At 44.0% G+C, this 26,270-nt stretch overlaps 1 protein-coding gene across 1 annotated transcript; it reads left to right on the top strand.

The window, feature by feature from the left end:
• Positions 1-3,541: 3,541 nt before the first annotated feature.
• On the top strand, positions 3,542-17,082 carry ICOSLG (inducible T cell costimulator ligand). Its single transcript, XM_066177067.1, has 7 exons — positions 3,542-3,607; positions 6,806-6,846; positions 8,775-9,143; positions 9,630-9,914; positions 11,467-11,643; positions 12,678-12,713; positions 15,062-17,082. The coding sequence occupies exons 1-7, from the start codon at positions 3,594-3,596 to the stop codon at positions 15,070-15,072; spliced, it is 933 nt and encodes a 310-aa protein (XP_066033164.1). The 5' UTR covers positions 3,542-3,593; the 3' UTR covers positions 15,073-17,082.
• The last annotated feature ends 9,188 nt before the right edge of the window (positions 17,083-26,270 follow it).

Consider the following 26,270-nt stretch of genomic DNA (forward strand, 5'->3'; position numbering starts at 1 on the left):
TGGCCTGAATACAACAGGCTCAGGAGACATTTTCAGCCATGACATCATGTGTCACTTTTTTAACATGCTCACACACAGTGATGTGGGAAAAGTATTGCCAAGGGAGTTATTCCCTTGCTATTCCTAAAATAAGAGGAAATCAACTATCTCAGCGTGCACAACTAATAAAGAACTGTGAATACCACTGCTCCTTTCTAACAACATAACTAAATATAACACAGCGCTTTCCTTCTCCGGGTACAAATAAATGGATTGCTATCGCTGCCACACACACAGAGCACATTTTGCCCAAAACATGCGTTTTACAAGGCTACAGGTTTCCTCTTTTGCATGGAACAACCTTGGAATTGGGGTGTTAAAAGCGAGATTTTTGGCCAATTTCCTGAGTTCCTGGTGTGACAACAAAATGTAAGCTAGAGACCAAACAGACTGTTGTTTCCTCTTTGTTCATTCACTTCTCACAAATGATTTTCTCAGAATCACAAGATACTTTAATTGGAATTGCATCTTTTCTCTCGTCACCAGACTGTTCTTAGCAGTCATCATTGCTGTCTTACTCCACTGTCTCCACTAGTTAAGGAAAAAAATTGTGTTTGTGCACTGTCCTCCCCTCATCCTCTATTAAGTGTCCCTCTTCCATTTGCTAATTCTATCAGCTTCTCTGTAGGCAGAGAAAAAGTGCTGGAAAATGTTGCAAAATCATTCCGCCTTGTACCTTCTTGTGTTTTTAACTCCTACATAAAATTGCACAAGTGGCCAAAGCTGCTGTGATTTCTCACTTGACTTTTTCCTCAGTTACACGTCATATTTTATTTTAGTAAAGCTTCAGTGACATGCACTGAAAACCTCCACAGTGCAAAAACCAGGGATTTGTGGACACCATTCCAGAAGGATGTGATGTATCTCAGGTGTCACAGCATTTCTTTCATGGCTGCCTGACTCCAAATACAGTTGAAGTTCTCCACACCACACGCAGCCATGTCACCCCTTTTTCCTGTCCCCAGAGGTATTCAATCTGTCTGAGATCTTCTTTTCTTCTTCGTATGTAGAGAGAAGTATGTCTCTGTTTCACAAAACCAAGCCACTCTGGATTCTCAATAACTGTATTAATGAGATGGGTGTTTTGCAGATCCACCAGTTCTCTTTGCATGACACACATTGGAAAGCAAACAGCTCTCTCACTTCTCTATCTAAGAGCCCCGAAAAACTGGGACATTGTTTTTCTCTCTCTCTCTTCCCCGCCCCCCCCCCCCCCCCCAATCTTCCCAGTGTTTCTAGTTTCAAAGTCCACAGGCAACGTACTTGCCACACAAAAGCTGTAGGAGTTACTTTCTTCTTCTGACAGTCTTAGATAACTTTGGGTCAAGTCTTGTGTCCACACTAAAGCGAGGATGAATTAGCTGTCAGCAATTAGGGCGGTTTTTTTAAAACACTGTAGAGAATCACTGTCTCTGTCTGAATTTTTCTATAAATGTATGGTAATAGGAATGAGGAGCCACATCTTTGATGAAAACTTCACAGAGGCTTTTCAAACACCTCGGTCTGTTACTGCTAATCTTATTTTTGATGGGATACTTGTAGGGCAAAGACCATGTCACTGAGCTCTCTCTTTTGACTTTGAGTCAAATACCCTGACCTATTGCTATCAAATGCCATATTAACAAATTTGTGTTCAAAAGAATGAAAATACATTTTTTATAGTACGCTATTCAGTGTAAATACAAGGAACCATATCAGCTGCAGCTGCTTCTCTTTTTTTTTTTGCTTGTGTGGTAAGAAACATCTTATACGTAATAGCAATGATTTGGCAGTGAAAATCTGCTTTTACTAACCACAGGGTTGTTCAGAGTGTGCCATAGGAATGGAGTCACTGTCAGAAGAACATCTTTATATTTCATGTCCCCTGAGGAATTCTACAGGTAGAGGCAAGTTAGGACCTACCTAAGGCTGATCCTTCACAAACACCATTTAGAAGGGAAAGAGAAGACAAGGTTGCCTTATAGATTAACAATTCATCAGGGAATCCATATTCCATATTCTGACACAGGCAGCAAAGAGGTTTGCAACCTGACCTTTCCAAATTCTACAGAGATTCCTAGCTATGGAGACATATTTGCCTTCCTTGCTTATTGGGAAATTTCTTTCCACCAAAACTGGTCCATATGTATGAAAAAAAGCCAGATAGAAACCATTGCAAAGAACAGCAGAAGAGTTCTTTCAAATTTTGCATCTTACAAAGAAAAAAAAAATCATATCCAGAACTGTAGAAAGTCACATATAACTTTTAAAGTTAGGAAGTTTTTAGCCACAAAGAACTGATTCCATGTGCATCCCCATTCACCAAATGCCTGTTATTAAAAACAGCACCTAAAATAGCACAATAGTTCCCAAATGAACATAATCCCGTCAGGAAATATTTCAGTGAAAGACACGAACTGGCTGATGAAAATATGTTCTGATTCAGGCATCATTCCACAGGAATGTTTCCTTTCCTTTAAATTTAACACAAATTTAAGCCAGCCATCCCAAACTGATTTGCAGAGAGGCTGAAGTAGTGTCAGCTTTAAGAGCAAAACTGAAATCCCCCTTCTTGCTGCTGGCTGGCAGCGGAAATGGCGTTGAGATCTGCGGGTCTTGCACAACCTCAGAGTTTCATTAAATTGTGCACAACGTAATCACAGTCCCAGGGTGACTAAAACCAAGAAAAAAATAAAACATGAGGATGGCAGAAGTTAACCATTGCTGCTTTGACAGCTTTGTGCTGCACGTCACAAACGCTCACGTTGGCAAAGAGGTCCCAGCTGGGCTGAAGCTCCCGACAACAAACAAGGCAAACACAGCCAAAAACGAATGTGGAGCCAAAAGAAACTGCCGACGCTGAGAACCGCAGCTTGCAAACACCCGGGTGGTGCTAAAACCCCCTCACCAACACACCTACGACAGCTCCAGGTGCGGTTCTGCTCTCTATCAAACCCCATTCAGCTATTTAAAAAATATAAATATAGAATAAATATGCTATTTATGCAAACATACACCTAATTGAAACACAACTTTCCCGGTTCCTACGCAGGATTCTTGGAGATCCCGGAGCGCACCGGGCGCAGTCCCTGCCCCCCCCCCGGGGCTTGGGGACCGACCTCCAGCCCCTCGCAGAGCCCAGAGGACTCCGCTGTCCCCGTGCAGTGACAAAAGCTGCCCAGCCCCGGCTCCCCAGTGCTCCCCAGCAGCGTTGAGGGGTGTCCCGCCTAGCGGCGACCATCCTCCCTGCAGGGCACATGGATTAGCGGAGAAGGATTCGCGGGAGCCGGGAACCCCCATCCCGCGGCACCGACAGGGCTCTGGAATTGGATCAGCGGGGTTGGGCGGGTGTTGGGGCCGCCACACCTCCGGGCCGTGCCGTGCCGTGCCGTGCCGTGCCGTGCCGGGTCCCCGCTCCGCAGCGCGCAGCGCGCACCGCGCCGGCCGCTCACCGGGCGCTCGCAAGGCGGAAATCCCCGCCGGGGGAGGCGTGGGAGGGAAAAGGGAACGGCCCAAAGCGGCCAGCTGCTGTTCGCCTCGGCTCAGCACGGCTGCTTCGGCACGGCTCGGGCACGATGGAGCCGCGACGGTGAGTGGTGGCCGCGGGGGAAGGGTCGCTGCCGCCGCTCCGTGCGCGCTGGGGGGACGCGGCGGCGGCTCCCGGGGAGGGATGAGCATCTCCCTTGGGGAAACGAGAGTTTTGCTGCTGCAGCGGGCAGGGAAAGGGCTGGCGGGGGTTGGGCTGCTTAGCTGGAGTCAGGGACGACCCCCGGAGCCGGGACAGGCTGCAGAGCTGGTCCCGCCGGCCGGCAGCCCTGCCGGAGCCCCGGGAGCGGAGCCGCGTGTTGTCAGAGCTCCCCGTCAGCCCTGGCAGGGGTCCCGGTCCTTAGGCGGCCTTCGAGGGCTCCAGGCAATTAACCGGCCTTTTATGGATATTTTCAGTTGCAGGGTTGCGATGGGACATGACTCTGTTGGGTTTTATTGCCCAGGGTAGCGCTGCTTTACAGCAGGTGTTAGAAAAGCGCCGCAGGTGACCGCCTTAGGGCACCTGCTGATCGAGAAGAGCCGTGTCGCCGCAAGGTTAAGGGACAAAATGGGTCTCAGCAGTGGAGCAAAGCCCCCAGAGTTGTTATTGCAAGCATCAGGATATCTCTTGCCTGGCTAGAGTGTGCCACAGCAGCAACATCCCGTGGTTTTAGGATGGGTGGTGATGAAAAAGTTGAGGTGCTGGTAGGAAGAATCATCCCGCCAAGCAAGAATGTGTGAAAGAGGAAATGCAACTTTCTCCTGTTTCACATGGCATTTTTAAAAACTTGCAGAAGAGGAAGGTGTGGGAAAGAATTGAAACAGTAAAAAAAAAAATTAATTTTTTTTAATTAGGCGAGCAATACACAAAGAAAGTAGTGCACCTATGCCAGCAATTAATTAAGCTCACTGCTAATGTGATGGACACAGGAGCTGAATGAAGGTAGAGGGCAAAAGGGAGGTTTCTCTGCAGGCAGAGCATTTCTCCCTTTTTCCAGTTGAAGCTTGGAATTAAAGCTATTCCACGGGAACATCGTGGGTTGACACTGCCCCCACAAACCACAGCAGCAACTTCCTCCAAGCAGGAGGATAGGGCATCTCTGCATCTGTCCAACCTTGACTTATATTAAACTAAGAAATCAAGATCCCCTTTGTATACATACATATGAGAATCAGTTCTGGCTGAATATCTAAATGTCTGTTGGCACTAGCAAATGCCTACCATGGGAAATTCCCTAGAGAGTCCCAAAAAGATCAGTCAGTTATTGTTATCATTGTTTTCAAATGAGTTGCTATATCCATAGCTTCTGACTTGGGTGGGGAGCAATAAAACAAACACAGGCATGGGATTAAGAAAGATTGAGGACTACATGAGCTGAGCTTGCCAAGACAAACCTCTACAAGCCTGGCAAAAAAGTGATGACTCCTGCACAGTGTAAGAAATACAACAGGAATTAAATACAACAGGAATAAAATACAACAGGAATAAAATACAAATCCACGTGTAAAAGCCAGTGTCAGAGACAGAACAGAATGTTTAGCTGTGCTTCATTGGGAGACTTCCTTTGAGACTGATTGCAGATTTACTGAAGTAATAGAGCAGAAATTTTCCACACTGGGCATCCACTTAAACTTTTCAAGCCTCATCTTTCAAATAATTTCAAAGGACACAGGAAAAGAAAATAAAGTGTTTTCTTTATACAAAAAAAATAATACAGTTCAGGCTGGTTCTCCCCTAAAGTTTCTCCACCTCGGTCTCTGGAAATGGGGCTTCAAGTGGAGGTGGATTTTGTGTCAGGTACGTCCTCTGCTTTCCGCATGGGATGCTGAATATGTTTGGGAAGATGGTAATTTTCTTGGGGGGCAGGTGGGAATTAGAGACACTCCTCTGCAGCAGAGGAGCCCCAAGCTGTGCTCTGGCAGGTGGTGGGAATAAAGCTGGGCAGAATCGAAGCTGTGCCTGGGAAGTGATGTGTGAATTCCTGTGCTTGGCTGGACAATGGAGCAGAAGCTGTGAGGAAAGGGCAGGAAGCCTGGAAGAGAGGGGATTTTGTAAAGCACAGCAAAGTGAGAAATGGCTACTGGGGAGTGTTCTCAGGTTTGGGCTTGGAGGGAGGAGGGCCAGGCAGGGCAGGGTTGGTTTGGAGGGAAAGCAGTGACAGGTCTGGTTGAGAGACTCAGGAGCTCAATCCTGGATAGAATTGGCCTGCTGAGAGCTGCTGTCCCTTTGCCCCAGCCCAGGGCTCAGTGCCTGAGGGCTGAGAACACCAGGGGAAGGGAGCCAGCTGTAGCTGTAGTGTGGCCCCTCAGTCCTGCTTGCAAAGGTGAGCTGGGTACGCTGGTGACAGCCCAGTGTTCCTGTCACTCTGCCTGTCAGCTCAGCTTTGCAGCCTTATTGCACCTGGGGCAGCATCAAGGTGGGCAACTGCAGCCACACAGTTCTCATTCCAAAACCTTTCCATCATCTTTCTTTCCCTCCCTGCAGCAGTCTGGAGGAAGGAGAGCGCAATGTGTAATGAGGTGCAGTGGTGAAAGGCTATTTTAAAGTAACTCAAAGGGCAGTGCTGTCCATTTACCTTCCTTAAACTTCCTCCTTTCTGTGGGATGAGAGTTAAATCGCTTGGACTTCATAAATGGGTTAAATTGGGTTCCCTATGGTATCCTTTCCTTTGGGGAAACTCCTGCACAGATTTGCCCCTCCTGAGTAATCAAACACACCAAATTCCTCCCAGAAAAACCTTTGCACAGCTCTCCACTATCAGCAGGTTTTCCTGTTTCCACGTTTTTACTGAGTGCACAACCGGATGGGCAGCGTGGTCAGCTGCCATTCGTCCTTTAACCAGACAAAACCACAACTCCTTGAGTTTCAGCAAAAGACTGGAAAACCTGGGTTTTTACCTGTGCAGCCACTGTCCTTCCCAGTGACCCACATAGGCTCCAGAGCCTGTTTGTCCAGCAAGCCAATTGATTTTTTCAGAAGAGAAGACAGGCCCCACACCAGCTTCATGGCCTCTGCCCTGATTCCAATATTAGTGCCTTTTGCTGCTATTTGTGGCCTTGGCCACCAAACCACTGCTGAGTCGTATAAACAGAAGTTTTGCAGCTGTCAAAAATGCAAATACTTAATGGGGCATTACATGGGAGCTGTACCTAATTTACCTACTTCTGCCACTATATTAAAACAATCAAAATCTGTTTTGTTGCTTATTTAAACAACAGAGATGCAAAGTCAGCTGTAACACTCGTTTGCTTTTCGTTTTAGATACGGATTTCTGTTACTGCTCCTTCATATCCTGAAAGCTGGTAAGTTCAGAAAAACTCAGTAAATAATTAACTGCCCTCCCTTTAATATGTTTGGCCAAATGCACAAAGTGGTTGTAAAATGCACAATATGAACGTCTCTGTGTTTTCTACAAGATACTGAAGAATTCCTCAGTGTGAAAGGTTTCCCTGACATGCATCAGGGAAAGAAGACACAATCAATTTCAATCAGTTTCATTGCAGAGAACAGCAAGGGACCTTATGGATGCTCTTGCTCAGATTGCTTTGCTTGCTTCAGAGACCTCCCTGTGTACTTATCTCTGTCAACAAAGGCCTTAGAAGTGGAGTAATAAGAGCTGCTGATAAGCTCATCTAACATGCCTGTATACTCCAGAGTAGAATTATACATCACTGTGTCAAGTAGCCAATATTAGTAATTTTACTACTACTTATTAGTAGTAAATTTACTCCTACTATTAGTAATTTTACTTTTATTGTGGTTCTAAAATATCCCTTGCAAAACAAAGGTAGAATTAAAACACACCACCTGGTGATATTTAGATGTTTTTAGAGTACTCTTTTTTGTTCTTGTTTAATCACTGAGAAGGACCTCAACAAAGGCACCAAGGAAATTCCCTGGCCCCAATATCAGGACAAACTGTACCAGCTTCAGTCTCAATTCAGCTGGCTGGCCTGTTTCTGGCCAGTGCTGGAGTTGCACCCATCTTGCCAGGGCATTACTTTTCCTACTGTTCCAACGGGTTTCCCAAAATCTGAGCCGGGGAATTGTGTTGCAGTTCAAGCCTGTTACTTCCAGTCCCCGCGGAAGTGCCTGGTAAACATCCTGCCTTTCTCCCTGCAAGCACTGTGACTGTCTCAGTGGTATTTTTAGACCAGGGTGCCCAACTCAGGTGTGTAGATGAGCTGCTTCTGAGTCCAGTCCACCTTCACAAAGACAGATCCCCCTCCGTTGCCACCTCCCTCCTACCTCACCACGTGGTGTTTCTGCATTTCCAAACCTCCACTCCTGTCATCTTCCTTCCCCTCAATCATCCACCCACGTAATCCCTTCCCCCAGCTGTAACCTCTCCCATCCAGCCCCATGCCTGACCCCCTCTTGCCTGACACAACACAAACATTGCTTTGGTGTCACCAACCAGTTGCACAGGCTGCTGTGATGGATGTGATGGATCCAGCAGGGAGGCTGTGGGCAGAGCTGCCCAGCCCTGTGGGAGTCACTGAGCTGTGCTTTCTGCATCAGCTGTCAGCCCCCTTGTACCATTGCTTTGCTCACATGAAGCTAAGGCCACCTTTTCCCATGTCTGGAAGGCAGGAAAATTGATCTGGAAGCCAGATACGGTCCTGACTTTACTTCAAGTGACCTTCAAGATGTAAATGTTTAATGAATGGAGGTATCTGGGTTTGCTGGTTTGCCAGCTGAGTGTATTTGTTGAGAGGGTGTCACTGATAGTAGCAGTAAAATGTGGTTGCTTTGTCATGCTGGCTTTGAGAAGCACTGCTTTTATTCCCCTTCTTAATTTTTTGGGTCCCAAAATAATGGCAGCACTCTTTCTTATCAATGTTTCCACTTCTTGTGTTTTAAGTGGAGTTGTTTGGCATTTTTCTTAATTACAAAATATAGAAAGAAGTGATTCTTAAAGCATGAGGACTTGAATATGTGTCTGCAGTCAGCGCACAAAGTGAAATGTGGGTATCCATGGGGCTAGGAATGACTAAGACTGGTTGGCTCAGAGAGAAAAGGTCCCTTTGGACAATGCACAGACAGATGAACATGGAGGGAACTAGCCACTGGAAATTTGGGGGTTGGGAATGACTATGAAGTGAGCACATTCACTCATCTGCTATGAAACTAATATTGGAGTCTATATGTGGTAGAATGTACTTGAAAATAAATACCTTTTTTCCCCACATAACCTTCTTTTTTTTTTTTTTCTCTTTTAATCCTATAGTTATTGCACTAGAGAAGAAGAACATCATCAGTAAACTTGGAGACAACGCCACACTAAGTTGCATTTATAACAAAAAAAACTTGCAATTAAAAAATCTACGGGTGTATTGGCAAATAGCTGATGATTCCTATCAAGAAAAGTGTTCAGTTGTACATGCACTGATCTCTGGCCAAGATGATAACAGAAGTCAGTGTATTCGCTTTAAAAACAGGACTCAGCTATTCTGGGATAGGTTGGAAGATGGTGATTTTTCTCTGCTATTGCTAAATGTCAGCCAGAGTGATGGACATACATACAAATGTATAGTGCTGGAGAAAACTGAAATTCCCATAATGATTCACCAGGCAGAAGTGGTTCTCAGTTTAGCAGGTAAGAACTTATGTCACTTTCCCCAGATTCTCATTTCTGCTTTTCAAATCTGTGCTATTTCAATATTATATTTAAGCACATCTTTAGTTTTTGTAACAGACTTCTGCCCTTTGTTGAAATGAACTCTGCTTAATTTAAATGTTACAGACAGGGAATGTAAACCTGGGAGAATGCATGTAAAAACTATTTTCCCAGTGTGTGTTTCTTTTCTTCTTGTTTTTCATGGATATCAGGGCTCTTGCATGTGACTGGGTGACAGCAGCTTAAGTTGATCCTTTCTTCCTTTGGGTTTGGCTTTAGCTTTCTGCCCTCCCAGTGATTCTCTCAGCTCTCTGGCTTACAGACCAAACCTGCAGGCATTTCTCTTTCAAGTCATGAAGGCAGTGTGAAATCCACCAGTTTGGCTTCAGAATCCATCTCAAAATTTTGCCTTTCCAGTATGTTTCAAAATGTCAACCACTATTTATTTTTCTTCTTGCTCCCCAGCAAGTTACAGCCAGCCAATACTCAGTGGACCAATAAGAAACAGTGACAGCACTGGAGAGGAGGTGACCTTCAACTGCAGGTCTGGCAATGGGTACCCAAAGCCCAACGTCTACTGGATCAATAAAGTGAACAACAGTCGCCTGTCTTCATCAAAAACAGAGATCATACCCCACGACGATGGCACTTTCAGTGTTTTCAGCACACTGAAGGTGAAAGCCACTTCTAACATGCAAATAGAGTGCTCCATAGAAAATGAGATGCTGCAGGAAAATCTGTCAGCCAACTGTAAGTTCCTTCATTCTGCCTCACGTTTTCTAGGTAGCAGGAATATCAGCCAGCATGTCTCTGTCTGTGCTCTAACAAAGCCTGTGCTTTAATTCAGTAGTTCCAAAATGTTCTGAGAAGATCCCAGGCTTTGTTTCAAGTTTATTTCCAGTTATACTTGATGTTTAATTCTTCCACACTGAAGTGAATAACCCAGCAAGGGTTGTATGACAACAGCACTGAGAAGCTCTTGCATCTGAGGCAGTTGCTGAGCTTAACTTTTTAGTTCCTCGGGAACATGATGGTTTGGGGAGTCAGGTTGTGTTTTAGGGGCCACCATACAGCAGATCCATGATTTCTGACCCCTTAACCAATGGCCTTGCAACACTCAACTTTGCTTTTTACTGTGCCTAGTTCCAAAGTTCAGTTTTCAGTCTCCAAAACTCAATTTAATACACTGCATGACTTAAACTAGGTCTGCAGCAAATGGGCAATATAAGCTCAACAGAACAATGTACCTAGCAGCACAAGTATAATGTGCTCTTTATTGCTGATGTGATGATTGATAGTAAAAGCAAGTATTTAGTCACTCAACTCTTCACAAAAACAGAAAGTTCTTTTAAAAAAAGGTATTAACAAGTTATAGTTACAGTACCACTGCTGCAGTTCATTATTGCCAAAAAGCTGTGTAGACAATCTGTCTGGAGTGGGAAGGCTGATCTGGAGGTGGCTGTTTGATCTCATTGCTGTTCCTCGTCCTGTCTCCAGCCATACTTTTCTCTCACAGGTCTCTGCACCCTGGTGCAAGGAGGTTGCGATATTTCCATAACTGTAGCTCGGGTGCTCACTGCTAATTTACCTGAACACCCCAAGCACTGATCCCATGAATGCAGGCAAAGGATATAAAATATTTCTAGGAACAAATATTGAACACATGAGCAGAAGTTGCACAGTAGAGTGTTTATGTGATAATACACCTTGCTGTCATGCCAAATTAAGTGAAAACTAAGTAACCTCATCATTAGTTTCCTAATGGCATTGTCGTGTTGTCTTCTGAGGGAAAAGACCTTCATATTACTATTTTTGGGTTTTTGGTTTTTTGGTGTTTTTTTTTTTAAGTCTCACAATTGCACTTGAAACAGTAAGAGATGTGATTTGGAACCTTCAGTTTGCAACAATGAGCGAAGATCTTCACTAACTTCAGGGAAACAGGTTTTCACCCCTTTTTCTGAATACCATCAAATTTACATTATAGATTCTGTATAGATTTATTTTCAACTGAGTCTAGATACAAGCCCAAACGTACGTTCCCTCAAAGTTGGAGGGAAAGAAGAAAAAGGAAGAAAAAAAGATGGATGCACAATGATGACAGGGAAGAGTAAACTGGTTATTTAGACACAATTAGTTAGAGATGTGTCTCGCTCAGAAGGAATCACCAAAATCACAGTGATATGAATGGCACAAATCTTTAGTCCTTCAGAATTTTTTTATGCCTGTAAAACATGGTGAAATATTTGTCTGGTATGCAGTATGAGAATTTACACCTTATCTATCCTTTTCTATTTTATTCCAGACACACAGCAGAAGAAAACCAGTGGTCCTGGGACAGAAAGTGAGGAAAACCTAGGAAAAAAAGGACGAGGTGCTCAAGCAGCTGGCATCATTGGCATTGTCTTTGTGATAGGTCTTCTAACTGTTTTAATCTGCTGGCTGTGGAGAAGGAGATCCTCTAAGCTTGCGTCCTATAGAGGTAATGAGACACTTCATTTGCATGACCAGATTATGAGGAATCTTTTTCACTTGCCAAAATACTTAATGTTATCCAACAGGAAGAGAGAAAGTATGACTAAGCTACCTGCATGTGGCAGCAGGAAATCATGCCATGATCAAAAACTTGGGGTGTCCTGGGGAGGAAATTTAGTGCCCCAGGATATGTTATTCTTCATGGTTTTCTCTTCCTGTGTCTGAGCCTCACAGGAATTAATTTCAGATTTGTGTCAGTTCAGGCCGTGGTTTGTCAGCTGCAATCCCTGCAGGCTCTTTCTGGACAGATGGCATGAAACAGGACTGGGGTCAGTAGCTCACTCAGCTTAGCACAGTCTGAAGCAGAAATCAGAGCATAATTCAATCCTGAGAGATTTAGTCACTGGCTGGATGATTAAGGATCAGGGTCGTCCTGCTGGGATCAAGCAAAAATGTAGCTGGTCTCACTGTCACATGTGTACCCTTGTGTAGCTGGATTTGCCCACGTATGTGACTCCAAAAAAGCTCTAAAAGACCTCTTGTGGACCAGACTGAGTCTGCCAATGTAGCTGAGCACTTGCTCTAAGCCCCTTTGCAGCTGTCCAGGAGCAAACATCTAAGGGACAGAGCAGGGACAACCACACTTCTCATGGACAAGGACAATCCATGTTTTCAGTCCGTGGCCTCTTCCTCAATATTAGCAAGCCTGGGTGCCTCAGAAAAGATATGGGGAAAGCAGAGTAGTGATCTTGTCCAGAATCTGCAGCAGCTCTTGTAGAAGTCCCGTCTTTCCTTCAGAAACAACCCAAGAGTGAGGCAGGACTCCGTCCCAAAATGAGGAGCAGGGCTATCACTTCAATCCCAAAATTTCTGAAATGGTAGCCTGGATTGTAAGCAAATACAATATTGGACTGCATTTTACAGAACCTTTACCACATTGAACCCTCAGCTTTGGTGGATGTTGCTCAATATTAATCTCATTTTTCTGAAGACTGTATTTATCTATCCTACATGCTGAAACCCATGCATTTGTTTCAACAGATGTCCAACCAAGAGAAGACCAAGGAGGACTCAACTGTAAGTAATAAAAATGTATTATTTTGTGTGTCTTGAGTGGCTTAACTTCATTGTTTCAGTATTCAAGTTCAGCACAAGCCTTTAGATTAGACTTGCTGGATGATAAAACTGAATAATTTTTTTAGGCACTACATCCTAGCTGGTCTTTAACTGGGATACAGGGACATCATCTGCATCATGTCTGTGAACCTGAGCTATATACACCCAATTTTAAAAAACTTCTCCTTTCCTAGAAAAAACACGCTCTTCAGACTTTCACCATGTTCATATTTTTATTAGCAAGAATGCAATATCGCCAGCCAGCTGGTTTACAAATTCATTTGTTATTTACAGTAGGGGGAGAATGAAAATTTAGTGAAAAAAATGAAGGCAGATTTGGAAAAAAAAAATTGGACAGAGGACTTGCAAGTGTACAGGGTGAAATATCTGCCTGTTTGATATCTCATTTGGTAGTTTCTGCTGAAGCAAATGACTGTTGCCTGTGTGTCTCTGCAGAATAGGCAGAAAATATTGTGGTTTCACTAAAACTGTAATAATTAAAGCATAGTTTCCTGTAGCAGATGATGTGAATGGACCCAATTCATAGTAACAAGCAGAAGCAAAATAACCCTTAGATTAAAAAACTTTATGTGGAACTCCTTTGGCAGTCATGGAAACTGGGTTAATGGTCAGTTACTTTCCAGACTGCAGCCTGATCCCCAACATTTGTGTTTGCCAAACATCAACAGGCATTGTACTCCCTCCTGCAGAGCATAATCTGTGGAGGAGGATGGGTTTTCTCCTTAAAATAGAGAGACACATTTTCTCCTTTTGTTCCTGAGAACTGCATTATCGTAAAACAAACAGCTCATTCGAGGTCAGCATTTTCTTCTCCAGACTTACTTATACGAGGCCCTTCTTGGTTAGATTCCTGGACTTAGCCCATTAGTAAAAAAAAAACAACCTCTGTGACATAAATGAGAGTAAATATTTATCTTGTATTGAAGACTGCTGTAGCATGATTTGTTCATTAGGAACAAAGCAAAGGCACCTTCCAGATGCTGTCTTTTCCTTGTCATTTCTCCACTCCACTTGTGGAAGAGGAGGTGGGACAGCAGCTTTGGTGGCTCTCTGATGACAGAAGCTGTCCCCCCTCTGAGGGGCATGTTTTGGGCATTCCAATTTAAGGGCAACTTGGATCAATACCAGAGGAATGGAAATGGCCCAGGGAATGTGATCTCTGGTGAGAGACTGGTTGTGTCTGTTTAGGCTGGAGAAGGCCAGGCTGATTAAGGACACAATAACAACCCTCTTCAGAGTGTCTTTTGAGAGGATGGGACAAGTTATTTATTGGGCTAACCCAGCTGACACTGCACTTCAGGCACAACAAACTTAAACAAAGGAAATTTAAGCCAGATGTTAGAAAAAATTGTCTAAGGGTGATGGTAGTTGAGCACTGAGGCAGAGTTTGTCCAGACTATCAAGTCTCCATCAGTCCAGGTTTGTTGTTTTGTGTTTTCTGAACAAAAGGGAAAACCATTATTTGTCAGACATTATTTAGAAATAAAGCTGGTACTACCTTAGTACAAAAGATGGGCTCTAGGAGAAAGTCTAGCCTAATTCAATCCTTATTTGGTATTTCCAATCCTGTTGTGTGTGGTGGATGGGGGGTAAGGCCCTGGGGAGGTGCATCCAGGGATCTGCCACAGCATTTTGCTTTTCAATACTGCTGTAAATGCATTTCTGCTTCTGGCACCTTATGAAGAAGGTCAGGTTGTATCGTGGCAGTGAGAATCCCGAATACTGCAAACCAAAATGAGATCACTGAAACTAGCTTTGCTGTTACAAAGGCAAAAAAGAGTTGCGAAACTGGGAGGAAGGCAGATTGTAAAGAAAAGTCTTTCCAGTCACTCATTACAGTCAGTGGGGCAGGATGCTCTGGTGAGGAGAAATTCAGAGCTGGAGTAATTCTGAACTATTATCTGAACGAATCACTTCATTTCCTGAGAGGAGCCTGGGGAAGCTGTTTTCTCTTGGCCGCAGAGAGGTTTTATGCACCCCATTCTCTGAAATAGTTTTAAACGAACCCAAGGTGACACTGATATCCCTTCACAAGGAAGGGCACTTTTTCCATTTGCACAGAGAGGAACTTCCAGACTGTGGCATGAGGATAGAAGGACCCCAGTGTCTTGGGTATCCAGGCAGGACTTCTCCCCAGTCAGTTCTCTCTCAGCAGCATGAGTATCTCTTTTCCATATCTGTGGAGCTCGTTCCACTGGTTACGTAGAAAAAGCCATGCTAGGAATGATTATTTCTGGGGAAGTTTTTTTGTCTAGTTTTTATAAGAAGAAGTTATTTTGTTTTTACAGCACCTGCCTAAATGGAAGGTCTGCCAACAATCTGGGCAGCTGGAGACGTGTCAAGAGAAGCATCACTCCCTCAGTGGCAGCATTGTTTGTAACACAAGTGACAGATTTCTGCCAAGAGAGATGGCAAAAAAGACAAAAAAAAAAAAAAATCACTGTGACTGTCAGTGATTTGGGCACTGGGGAAAGCAGAAAGCCTGGGACTCAGCTGCTCTGTGCCAGACCACTGAAAGCTGGTGACTGCCCAGTCTCTCATCACAGTCCTTGAGGACTGTCAGGAGCAGAAGCAGCCACGTTTCAGGAGCATGGGATGTTCTTGCTGTCACCTTACCCTGAGGATGACTACTGCATGTGAAGAAAGGCAGCTAAAACAAAGAAAGAAAACTGAAGGACTCTGAAGAATGTGATTTGTGACCTCTTCCATGTTTCTCTCTCTTGAGTACAATCCTTTCACCGTCTGTTTTCACCAGCTGCTACTGTGTACAGAACCAGGCAGAATTTGACCCAGTCCTCCAAAAAAGGGAGTTGCTTTAGTGGAGTCAAACACTGAATGTGTTATGATAAGGGAAGGTGCCTTCTTTAAGCTTTGATAGCAACATTTTGGTCTTTACCAAATATTCCACCAAAAAGGGGACTTCCACTTTCATCAGGAGCCAGCTGTGAGAAAAAACAAGCTGTGGAAATTTGACCAATTAAAAATAGTGCTCTCTGCTATGTTAATGTCATGTTACCTGGACTTACCCTTCTCAGGATGGAACAAAAACTGTGGTTGAGCTCTGCTTGATTCAGCTGAATCTTTACTTAAGCACTTTTCTATGGCTTCCAGGGAGGATTTTAATCTGAAGGTTTTAAACTGAACTTCTGCTTGTGTCTCATCCTTACGTGCACCCAACAAAACAAAAAAGAACAAATTCTATTAGTGTGTTGTGCATGAATGTCCAGAAAGCCAAGAACTGTATTTTCCTTGTGCCAGTGTATGTGCCTTTGCTGTTTCAGCCCCAGGTCAGTCAAACTGACTGGCTGAAAGTAGCAAAACAGTAAACTTTGCTGATGATCTGAAATTTTGAAGGAGGAGGAATTTTTACTAGGTCTCTTGCCCAGATGGGACAGTTTCCCCATCTTGTCACGGGGGGGGTGGAGATTGTTTTAAACTGAGCTCTGGAAACACTTGACCTCTCCTGCACCAGTTGCTAAACTAAAATTGCATCATTTTTGTGAATAAGTCATAGCCTTGTTTATTGTTGCTGCGTGTGTGAGAGGCACTCCAGTGTCAACTCGGAGCTCAGACACTGATTTTTCACATCAAGGTCAGCTTTCAATTCCCAGCTAAGTGGAAATTCTGTTGTACTCACATCACATGGAACCAGGACCGTTTGGCAGTAGTGAAGCAGTTATCCTTTGTCCAAGCAGTGCCCTCAGGGAGGCTCCCAGCTGAGTAGCTGTGCTTCTCTCATGTCCATGAATCCAAATCTAGACTCAAATTCTGAGTCCAAATCTAGTCTTCAATGTACCCTAAAGGGAACTTGCTTGAGAAAATCTTGGAGATGCCTCAAAAATATGAACATCTGTGCAGATGTGCAGGGTAACCATTTCCTAGTTGTTCAGTAAAAAGTCCTGCAGACATTTCTTCTTTATCTGTCACATGAAGTTTTGTGCAGCCTCTGGTGCTGCTGTACCTGACAGAAGCCTTTCCTACAAGTAGTTTTCCACTTTTATATTCTGCAACTGTAACGGCTCAGAGATGGAAGTGACCTAGCAGTCACTCTGCAATATGGTATTAAAACAAATTTACACTGGTTACATTTTCTTACTTCTGAGCTACTTCATGGATACACCTAAATACAAAACCCTTTTCTTTCAAAATCTGTGCTTTCATTTAGCTTAGGGTTCCAGCTATTCTTAGAGGTCAGTAAATCCTAGATGACAGTTGTTACCATTCAAAGGCCTTGGGAATTTTGTAATAACAGTTTTTATCTCCACATGCCATGTTTATATTGTAAATAAAATCTATTCATTCTTCTGGATGTTTGACTAAATCTAACACACAGAGACAAAACAATCCAAGCCATTACCCCCACCCAAAGTGGCAGTTTTACTTTTAACCACATCCCTCAGTGCTCCTTTTCAAAGCCCTCAGATACAGGGAGACAAACACAGCACAGAGCTGACCACCTTTGCTTTATTTTGGCTTACATAACAAAATCCCTCGAATAACACAACAAACTCCTCAAGAGCCAGGCAGTAGCCTGAAAGCAGCACAAAGCCTGGGCTGATTCATCCATTTCTCACCCAACTTTAGAAGAAAACTTTGCTCTAGAAGAGCAAGGGTACAGCACAAACTCCTGCTTCCAGAACTGAAACCAGCTCGTTGCTCTCCCCCAGACCAGTCTTGTATCCCTCTGTTTGCCCTCATTGAAGACAGCAGCTCACTTAAACACATGCACAGGAAAGCAACGGTTGATGCAGCTTTGGAGGAAGACTAATAAATGGACTCACTTTCACAGAATAACGAGAGACTTTTGTTGTGGCATGGCTGGTAAACCACAAATGGAAAGCCCCAAGAGAAAACATGTGTTGCTACTTAGTGATCTGAATCCATCTGTCCTGTTGTCAAATTCACTATTTCAATCTTTTTACCTGTGAGAGCTGAAATAACTCTTTTGTTCAAAAAAGTATTCCCTTTTTCCAGCTACCCTGGCTCCAAAGTCTGTTCTCAGTAGCTGTTGTGCTATGTTAAAGAAAATTTATTTGGCTTTCCCAACTTACAAAGTGAATCTTTCTCATATTCACAGCAAACATGCACAAAAGGTCATGTTACCCCCAAGTGTAATTTCTCTAACATCTCTCTTTTCCAGAGGAAGAGAAACTGCTCTGAAGAACAATTGAGTACAGCCTAACTCCACAGGGAGAAAACACCCCCACTCCCATAGCTGTTAAACTTTTGGGACTTTTCGTCTCAATATGTGGTGAGCATTAGGGCCTTCACCACCTTCATGATATGACATGGGATGGAATCATTGCCTTCTGATGTAATCCCCACTTGAGGGTTATTGTGGAGCTCCTGAAAGTCTGGAAGTCTGGAACAAGGGTACCAGGGTGACTGGGGGACTGGAGCAGCTCAGGGACGAGGAAATGCTGAGGGAGGTGGGCCTGTTCAGCCTCAAGAAGATACAACTGAGAGGGGCAATGACACCATGTCTGTCTCTGTCTGCAGGGAGGGGTCAGAGCATGGAGCAGGCTCTGCTCCCTGGTGCTGAGAAATGGGACAAGAGGAATGGGCAGAAACTGGTGGACACAAAGTTCCACCTGAAAATGAGGAAGAATTTTTTGTTGAGGGTGGCTGAGCACTGGAAGAGGAGGTCCAGAGAGACTGTGGAGGTCTTCCCTGGAGATGCTCAAAAGCTGTCTGGATACAATCCTGGGTAACACATTCCAGGGGACTCTGTGTGAGCAGGGAGGTTGGACTGGATGACCAACTGTGATCCCTTCCCAACTTACCCATTCTGTGTTTATAGAAGGCAGCCCACATGTTCTTTGAGGTGATCTCTGATCTGGAGAATCTGATCAGGGAATTGCAGAGCAGTAACTTCTATGTCATTCATTTTTCAGGATACAGTTCTCTGACAACAGGTCGGTTTGTACAATTACCTTCCAACACAGGAAAAATGCTTCCAACATTTCCTGTGTTATCAGCACCACTTAGCACAATTACTGCACCTGAACCATGCTCCCTGCTGTCAAATGCAAGTCCTTGGCAGTTACACGTGATGTTACTATTAATCACAAACACTTTTTTTGCATTGTGTTAGGAAAGAGTCTGTCTCTCATTTCAGTCTGGCACAGAAAACTGCTGTGTAGAGATAGATTCTCATAAATTAAAGATGCTTAGGCTGACCTTTGAACTTGCCCCAAATAGGTCCCAACAATTTACTAATAAATTACTTATTTGTTTTTCAGTAATTCCAAGAAGTGCTGCTTAGGACAATTGTATAATGAACAAACTTGAACACAAGAGTCATGCTCAGAGTCACACAAGGCTGCCTGTAGCTGACTTGGTACTTACACTCATATATCCAGCTTGCAGAGACCTTTTTCCACCTGCTGGACTGGAAAGTCCACTCTTCTGCAGCATTCACTCCAGCAGACGTCATAAATCAACAGAAGCTCTTTGCTGATTTTTAATGGGATTGCACTGCACAAAAAAAAGATCACCTTTAAAAAAATTTTTGAAGGAGGAAAAAGATAAGATATCTCTCATTCAAACTGGAAATCTTTTAACAATCTGTCAGTTAGAAGCAACAGTAACGCAGCCATAATGTGGCCAGGGAGTGACTGCAAATGTTTTCTTCTTCATTTCTTCTGCTAGATCTGTGCTGTTACATGTCAAGCTTCTTACAGGGCCGAGACTGCAGTTTTGAAACAAGATCAGATTTGCTTGCAAAAACTACTTTTCCACAGCATTATGCTGGACTAGAAGCAACTCTACACCTCTCAGTTCACCTCTCTATCAGTCAGACTTACCATTATTGTGTTACCTAGCTTGTAAAATGCATCACCGCTGCAGTTATCGCAGTTACTGTAACTAAAAATAGGTCAAGGAATAAAGCTGCAAAATGCCTGAACTGTAGCTAATTTTATAACAGCAGGCAAACATGAAATGTCTTTATCACCTCATTGGAAATCTTATTAACCAGCTCAGTTCAGTGTGATTAAACTGTGCACCAGCAAAGTACTACAAGTCCCATCATAAACCTGGTCTTTCAAAGCCTTTAGTTTGGTTTGCCCTGCTCTCATGACCTAAGTCTGGGTATGCTCATATTTCCATCTGGCTGTGTCTCCAGCACAGAGGGCTGCTATCTTATTCAAGATACATTATTGAATTCTCTTATCAAAACCATGAGAAAAACCCAGCACTGTGTTAGTTCCTGACCTACTGAACAAGGCAGGAGGGCTGGCCAGATAATGACCACACATTCCAGAAGAATTCATTGACTGATTCCACACAGGGTGAGGCAGGGAGGTGAGGACACCACCCCAGGAAGGTCTCCTGCACTCCAGGCACCAGCTGACTCAGAAAATGATGCCTTAACCTTTAGCTTTCATATGTGCAGATTCTGTGCTGCCTAGGGATGTAGTTCTGAGCCTTCTATTGAGTGTTAGTGAGCTCTCTTCACAGAGTAGGGAGACAAAACAAATCCTTTTCCTGCTGAGGACCAAGGACAACTTTCAGCCCAACAGCACAAACAACAGTGGGCTGAAGGGACAAAACAAGAAGGATGAGACCTCACAGCCCAAAGCTGTAATTGGACAATTAAACCCCAGTATGCAAATGGACCAAAACTTACAAAAATGTAAAATCTCATGACCAGTCAAGCATCTTGTGACCATTCTAAGTCCATCCTGGGTGTAGCCCTGGTCAGGCTCCTGTCCTGCCCAAGGTAGATCCTGGAAGCCTTTCAATTAAGACTTTATTCTCTAGCTCTGTCCAGTCTCTGTTTCAGGTCAGCCTTCCCAAGGCATCAAAAGCATGCCCAGAAACTGAAGGACTGGAGAAGCTGAGCAAGTGGCTTTGGAGACAGGGATGTCTCTAGGGATCCCTGTCAGGGTGAGCCTTGGTGCCAGGTTCTTCTCAGCGGGTGGGGATCCCATTTAGGAGTCCTGGGCACACCCCAGTGCTGAGGGGTAGGTGCCTTTGAGCAGGAAAAAATTGAAGGAATACATAATTAAACACATAAATAAATAACCCCCAAACTTTGCGCAACTGTTCTGTTTAAATTCAGATTATCTGTTTATTATTTGCAGTTGTGTTTTTCATGACTACCATGAGGCAGAGAGCTGCCTTCCCACGCTGCTTTGTATGGGACAGTTTGATCCAGCCTAGAGGAGGAACAAGAAAGAAGGAAGGGGAAAAAAACAAAATCTTTAAATCTGGTCCAGCCCAGTGACAATTTGCTAGTCCTCAGGATATAAAGGTTTGTGGGGGAAATTGGTTTTAAATTTACTTTTATTTGAAGTGGCCCTTAAAGAAGAGATTCCATTAACAAACATATACTCTGGCCAGCTGGAATGATTAACCACAAAACCATCAGGCATGCACAGAGTGAGCCAGTGCCTTTCATCAGCATTTTTGGCAATGTGGCAACTGCTGACCAGCTTCATGTAACGTGTCTTAGCTTCATTTTTGAGCAATTCCTACTGCACCACAACATAATCTGAGTAGAAAATTATTTCTAAACAAAGTCAAGCAATGGTTGCTCAAAACCAGAAAACTTGGCCAAAGGAATCCACCAGATCCTGTGGCTGCATTTATTGCATCAATAGACCTTCAAGTCTTGGGAAACAGTAGGAGATAATCCATGTGTCAAATACCTCCACTAGTATTTTATACTACACCGTTTTTTGCACTAAAACTGCAATTAAAATTTAGTGTTCCCGGGTGACAGGTGCTCAGACTTGAGCACCCCACGGCCACAAGGGATCCCAGGCACAAGAGGTGTGTCCCTGCCTGCATATTTTTCAGCAGTTTTGGGGTGTGGTTGAAGAGCAGGAAAGGAAAGGAATTGTCTGGTTTAGTCTCCAGGCAATGCTGCTGCAAACAGCAAGGAGGGAACCACTGAACTGCTGCCCCCAGGCAGAAGCAAGGTAAGAAACTGGCTGTGAAGCTGCCAGTGGATCCTAACCCCCTCCTACACACACCTGGCAATTGTACTAATCTCTCACTACACGTTTTACAAAGCAAACTATAATCTTAATCTCTGCTCTCCCAGGTGATGGGATGGAGCACTCAGCCTGGCAATAAATATTTGTATAAAGTATCTCTGTAACCTATCTCAGCTGGAAGCTCCATGCAGGCAGTCAGCACAGTTGCAGAGGTGAGCACAAAGCAGCAGCAAGCAGAAGTGTGTTTGAACAGAGATAAGGTGCAATTCATCATCATGCCAAATGCTGGTCACATTTTGCAAGGAGGTGTGCAAGAAAGCACATGGCTTCCACGAGGTCCTCGTCTGAGTGGCAGGACTGTCACAGACTGCAAACACAACTGGAACATCACTGCTTTCATTCAGCTCTTGTCCCTGTTCACTGCCAAGACAGCTCAGATTATTTTTTGCCCTCTTGAGGTGCTGCTCCCCACGGGCTGGCAGAATACCAGCGCTTAATGACACAGATAGTTATAGCCTGCCTGAACTTTCACACTAGGAAAAAATTGTGCTTTCTCTCACGAAATTTAGAAATAAATCTTGATTTTTTGCTAAGGGGAGGTCTGAAGAGTTGCTGCTATATACTTAGCCCATCACAAAGTCCTTCTCACCTTGCTGTTTCTTCTGTGGGTCACAGCCACAGGGAAGGTGTTACCTTAAGGGCCTTTGGACACTCACAGCACAGCAGGTGTTGCTGAACTAAACAATTCCCCCACGATTAGACTAAATTCTGATAGGCCAGGGGTAAAGGACTGCAGATAACAACTGCAAAATGGGCAGTTTAATTGCTGATGACATTTACGTTAACACATAACCCTTCAGAGACAAAAAACCCTCAACAAAATATAGCAACAGTGGCTGGATCTGCAGTCATGTTCAGAAATAAATGTTCAGAAAATGTTCATGTTCAGAAATGAATGCATTAGGCTTGACAAAACACGCAGGACAGCACAGAGCACACTTGGTGATGCATAAACCAAGTTGTAGGGTGTTTTTGCTCTTGGATTTCAGGGTATTCCTGCCATGCCTAAATGGAAAAACCTCTCCTATATTTAGCCTTAGCAGTTGCATCACTGCAGGATTGCAGATGGCATTGCTGGGAGTGTGCTGAACCTCCTCCAGGTACCTCTGCTCAGTGCCTGGCTTACACAATTCAGAGGCCCAGAGAGGAGCCCAGTTACACCCTCAAATACTATTATAGTTGAAATAAGCTGGTTGGAATGTTAAACACCTTTCAAAAGGTGGGTGTGCTCCCCACGCGTTTCTAGGCAAAGCAGGTCCCTCCAATCTGAGAGAGTCTATTTTATGTCTTGCTTATGCTGGGAGGAAAGCAACCACACATGGAGCAAATTACACTTCCAACACCTCCCTGTGTTTACTACTATTCCCCAGGAAAATCCAGAAGCCTTGTGGCAAATACAACCATCAACACCTTGACAGAAAAGGTACAAATCCTCCCCCTTGAGTGTCTGAGATCTTGAGCCCTGGGGCAGCCACCCAGTGCAGGGGGAATTGACTTCAGAGAGAAACAAACAGCTAATTGATTGGCCCAAAAGCTTTATCATTTAAGGGATCAGACTGACAAAAGTAGCAGCAAAAATCAGCTTCACATTCGTTCGTTCCTTTCTCACAGTCAAGCTGAATATTTGTTCCCATTCCCACTAACATGTTCAGGCCATTAGGCCTCAGAACTAAATACGTATTTCTTGCCAAGCATCTCCTATTGCCAGGGCTTAGGACATCTGTTGGACAGCAATGCTGCTGGCTGTCACCTCTTCCTTTTGCTATTGAACATACTGCTTCAATTTTTGCTACTATAGCTGCACCATGAAAGGTCTTCCACTGTTGCTCAAGTGGTTCAAGAGCCAGCATGAAAACCCATTATTTCTTCATATCTCTGCCTCTGCATGCTGGGATAAGGGTTCTAACCACATGAGGTGTTAGCTAAATACATGGAAATAAGGGAAACCAGCCACAACCAGGATAGCTTCCCACAGCCTAGAAAGCCTCACTGCAGCCAAATCCAAAATGACAAATAAAGTACACAGCTTCAAGTGCTCACCAGCCTCATATAAACAGCCTTTTTGTTTCCACCTGAACTGGAGAAGGATTAAGGTTTAGCAACAGGAAGTAGAGAAGATGAGCATGACAAGATACAGCTACTGCTGGTCGGCACTGCCTTACCCGAAAAACCTTGCTGTCTTGTGCTCAGAATGACAAATGGAGTTTGCATTTTCCTTCTGAGGAGAGCTTGGTTTAGACTGTCTGTATTATTTGTTTCATCTGATAAAAAAATTGGGGCAGGGCAAAGAGAAAAACTCACATTTATTAGCAATACCAATTATGATCACCAACATGTGATGAATAACAGCCAAAAAAAAGACTCAGTTTTTTGGAGTACTCTGTCAGCAGGCTTAGAAGCCAGCTGGATAACAAACACAAGCAGAGTGGAAATACACAACCACAAAAAGGAATATTGTAAGGTTACAACATGTTATCAAAGTCTTCATAGTTTTATCATTGAGCAAGTGTTTTCACCAAATGAAAATACTGGTCCCTTGACCAGTCTGCGCCAGTACTTAGCTAAATACAAGTTTGTGTTCCAGATACAGGAAATTAAAATTATAAACCATTCATCCTTCCACCAATTCACTTATAGGTGATGAAAACAGTCTGGCTCTGACTTTGGAAAGCTTTGGATTCACAGTGTTTGAATTAGCAGATGTGTGGGCAACTGTGTTTGATAACAAAGCAAGGGAGTCAAGTTCTGTGGAAAAGCGGGCTGTATTTTGCTTCAGTTGGAAACCTTTTGGCAAATATGAAAGATACAGCAAACAGAAGGGAGAAAGCACATTTATTCAGCCTAAAAGCAGCATGACAAAAGTACTGTTCATGTGAACATCTCCAAACACCGAAGTGAGGAGCCCCAGGGACTGAAAACCAACAAGACATTAGGCCGTGGCCTGTAGTACATGAGTCAGCTTAAGGATTTGTGTTGGCTTGGTAGCTTGTCTCAACAAAGTTTTGTTCTGTGCTTGCATCATTGCAATGTGTAGGAAGGAAAAAAAAAATCAAAACATACCAAGAGGCCTGGAGGGATGAACAAGGAGATACTGGCAAAACTTAGGCACAAAAGAAAGCATGCAGAGGGTGGAGCAGGGATGGGTAACATGGGAGGAACACAGACACTGTCTGGGCATGCAGAAACATGGGTAAGAAAGCCAAAATCCACTGGAATTTGATCCATTCAAGGTTCTGATGGGATGCACCAATGAGTGCTGAGGGAGCTGGCAGATATCTTTGCAAGGTCACTCTTTGATAATCCTTGCTGGATGATGGCAACTGTGAGCAGTTCCAGAGAAGTAGAGAGCAAACACCACCCCCGTCTTCAAGAAGAAAAATGATCCATGTTGAACACAAGTCATCACTGCGTTCTTGTAATAAAGAAGGTTAAAGGTGTCCTGAGCTGCAATAGGCAAAATACTGCCTGCAGGTTGAGGGAGGTGATCCCTTCCCTCTCCTCAGCACTAATGAGGCCAATTCTGGAGTTCTGGGCTCTCCCATACAATAAATATATTAATCTAAAGGAGAGAGAGTGAAGGGCCGCAAGGATGGTGAAGAGGCTGGAGTATGTCTTCTGTGAGGAAAGGCTGAAAGAGCTAGGGCTGTCCTGCCTGGGGCAGAGAAGGCTCAGGTGGGATTTTATCAGTGTATGGAAATACCTCCAGGGAAGGTGCAAAGAGCACAGAGCCAGGCTCTCTTCAGTAGTGCCCAGTGGCAAGTCCAGAAGAAATGGGAACACACAGGAGGCTCTGTCTGAAGATCAAGTAGGTGGCCTGGCTTGAGCAGGGGAGCAGAACTAGATCACTTCCAGGGGTCCCTTCCAAGACCAACCATTCTGGGACTATTCTCTTTCAGGTCACTCAACCCATGCTAAATTTAGCAGGATGATGTTGAAAGAACAGGAAGAGTAGGAAGAAAAAAATTATTTCTTTCAGTCTTTTCTTTCTGTCAAGATAAACAATTATAAGTTAGTATCGCACTGCTGCCAGGTGTCAATTTTCTTTCAAGTTTGACTGCATTCAGTGTAGCACAGTGGAACACTGAGCAATCACAGCACCTCACTTCTGTTACAGAAGTCATTGCTGAGCCTGGAAAAAAAATCACCCCAAACAAAAACCAATTCCAAGCCAAAGCTCAACCACACACTGGAAAGGTTTATCCTGGTGAGCAGTCACCACAGATCAGTATGACTCCTTTTGTATTTATCACTGAAAATCAAATTGAGTAAAAACTGTATGGCCATGCCTGCCAGACCCACAGCCTTCACTCCAGACCATCAAATGACCACAGGTGTCTGAGGCTCCTGTATTTTTGTGTGCTGAGAGGTTTTGAAAGAATGCATCAGTGATCCATAACTGCTACCTCCTCCTGCAAGATGAGAGGACAAAATAGTGTGAGAAAAGAACAGAAGACATAGAGTTGGAACACAGTAGCCTTTCCATCCTCAAGAT

This window comes from Chamaea fasciata, unplaced genomic scaffold, assembly GCF_029207755.1.
Source record: "Chamaea fasciata isolate MVZ Bird 193981 ecotype frontalis unplaced genomic scaffold, bChaFas1.0.hap1 SCAF_2, whole genome shotgun sequence".
Lineage (NCBI taxonomy): Eukaryota > Metazoa > Chordata > Aves > Passeriformes > Sylviidae > Chamaea > Chamaea fasciata.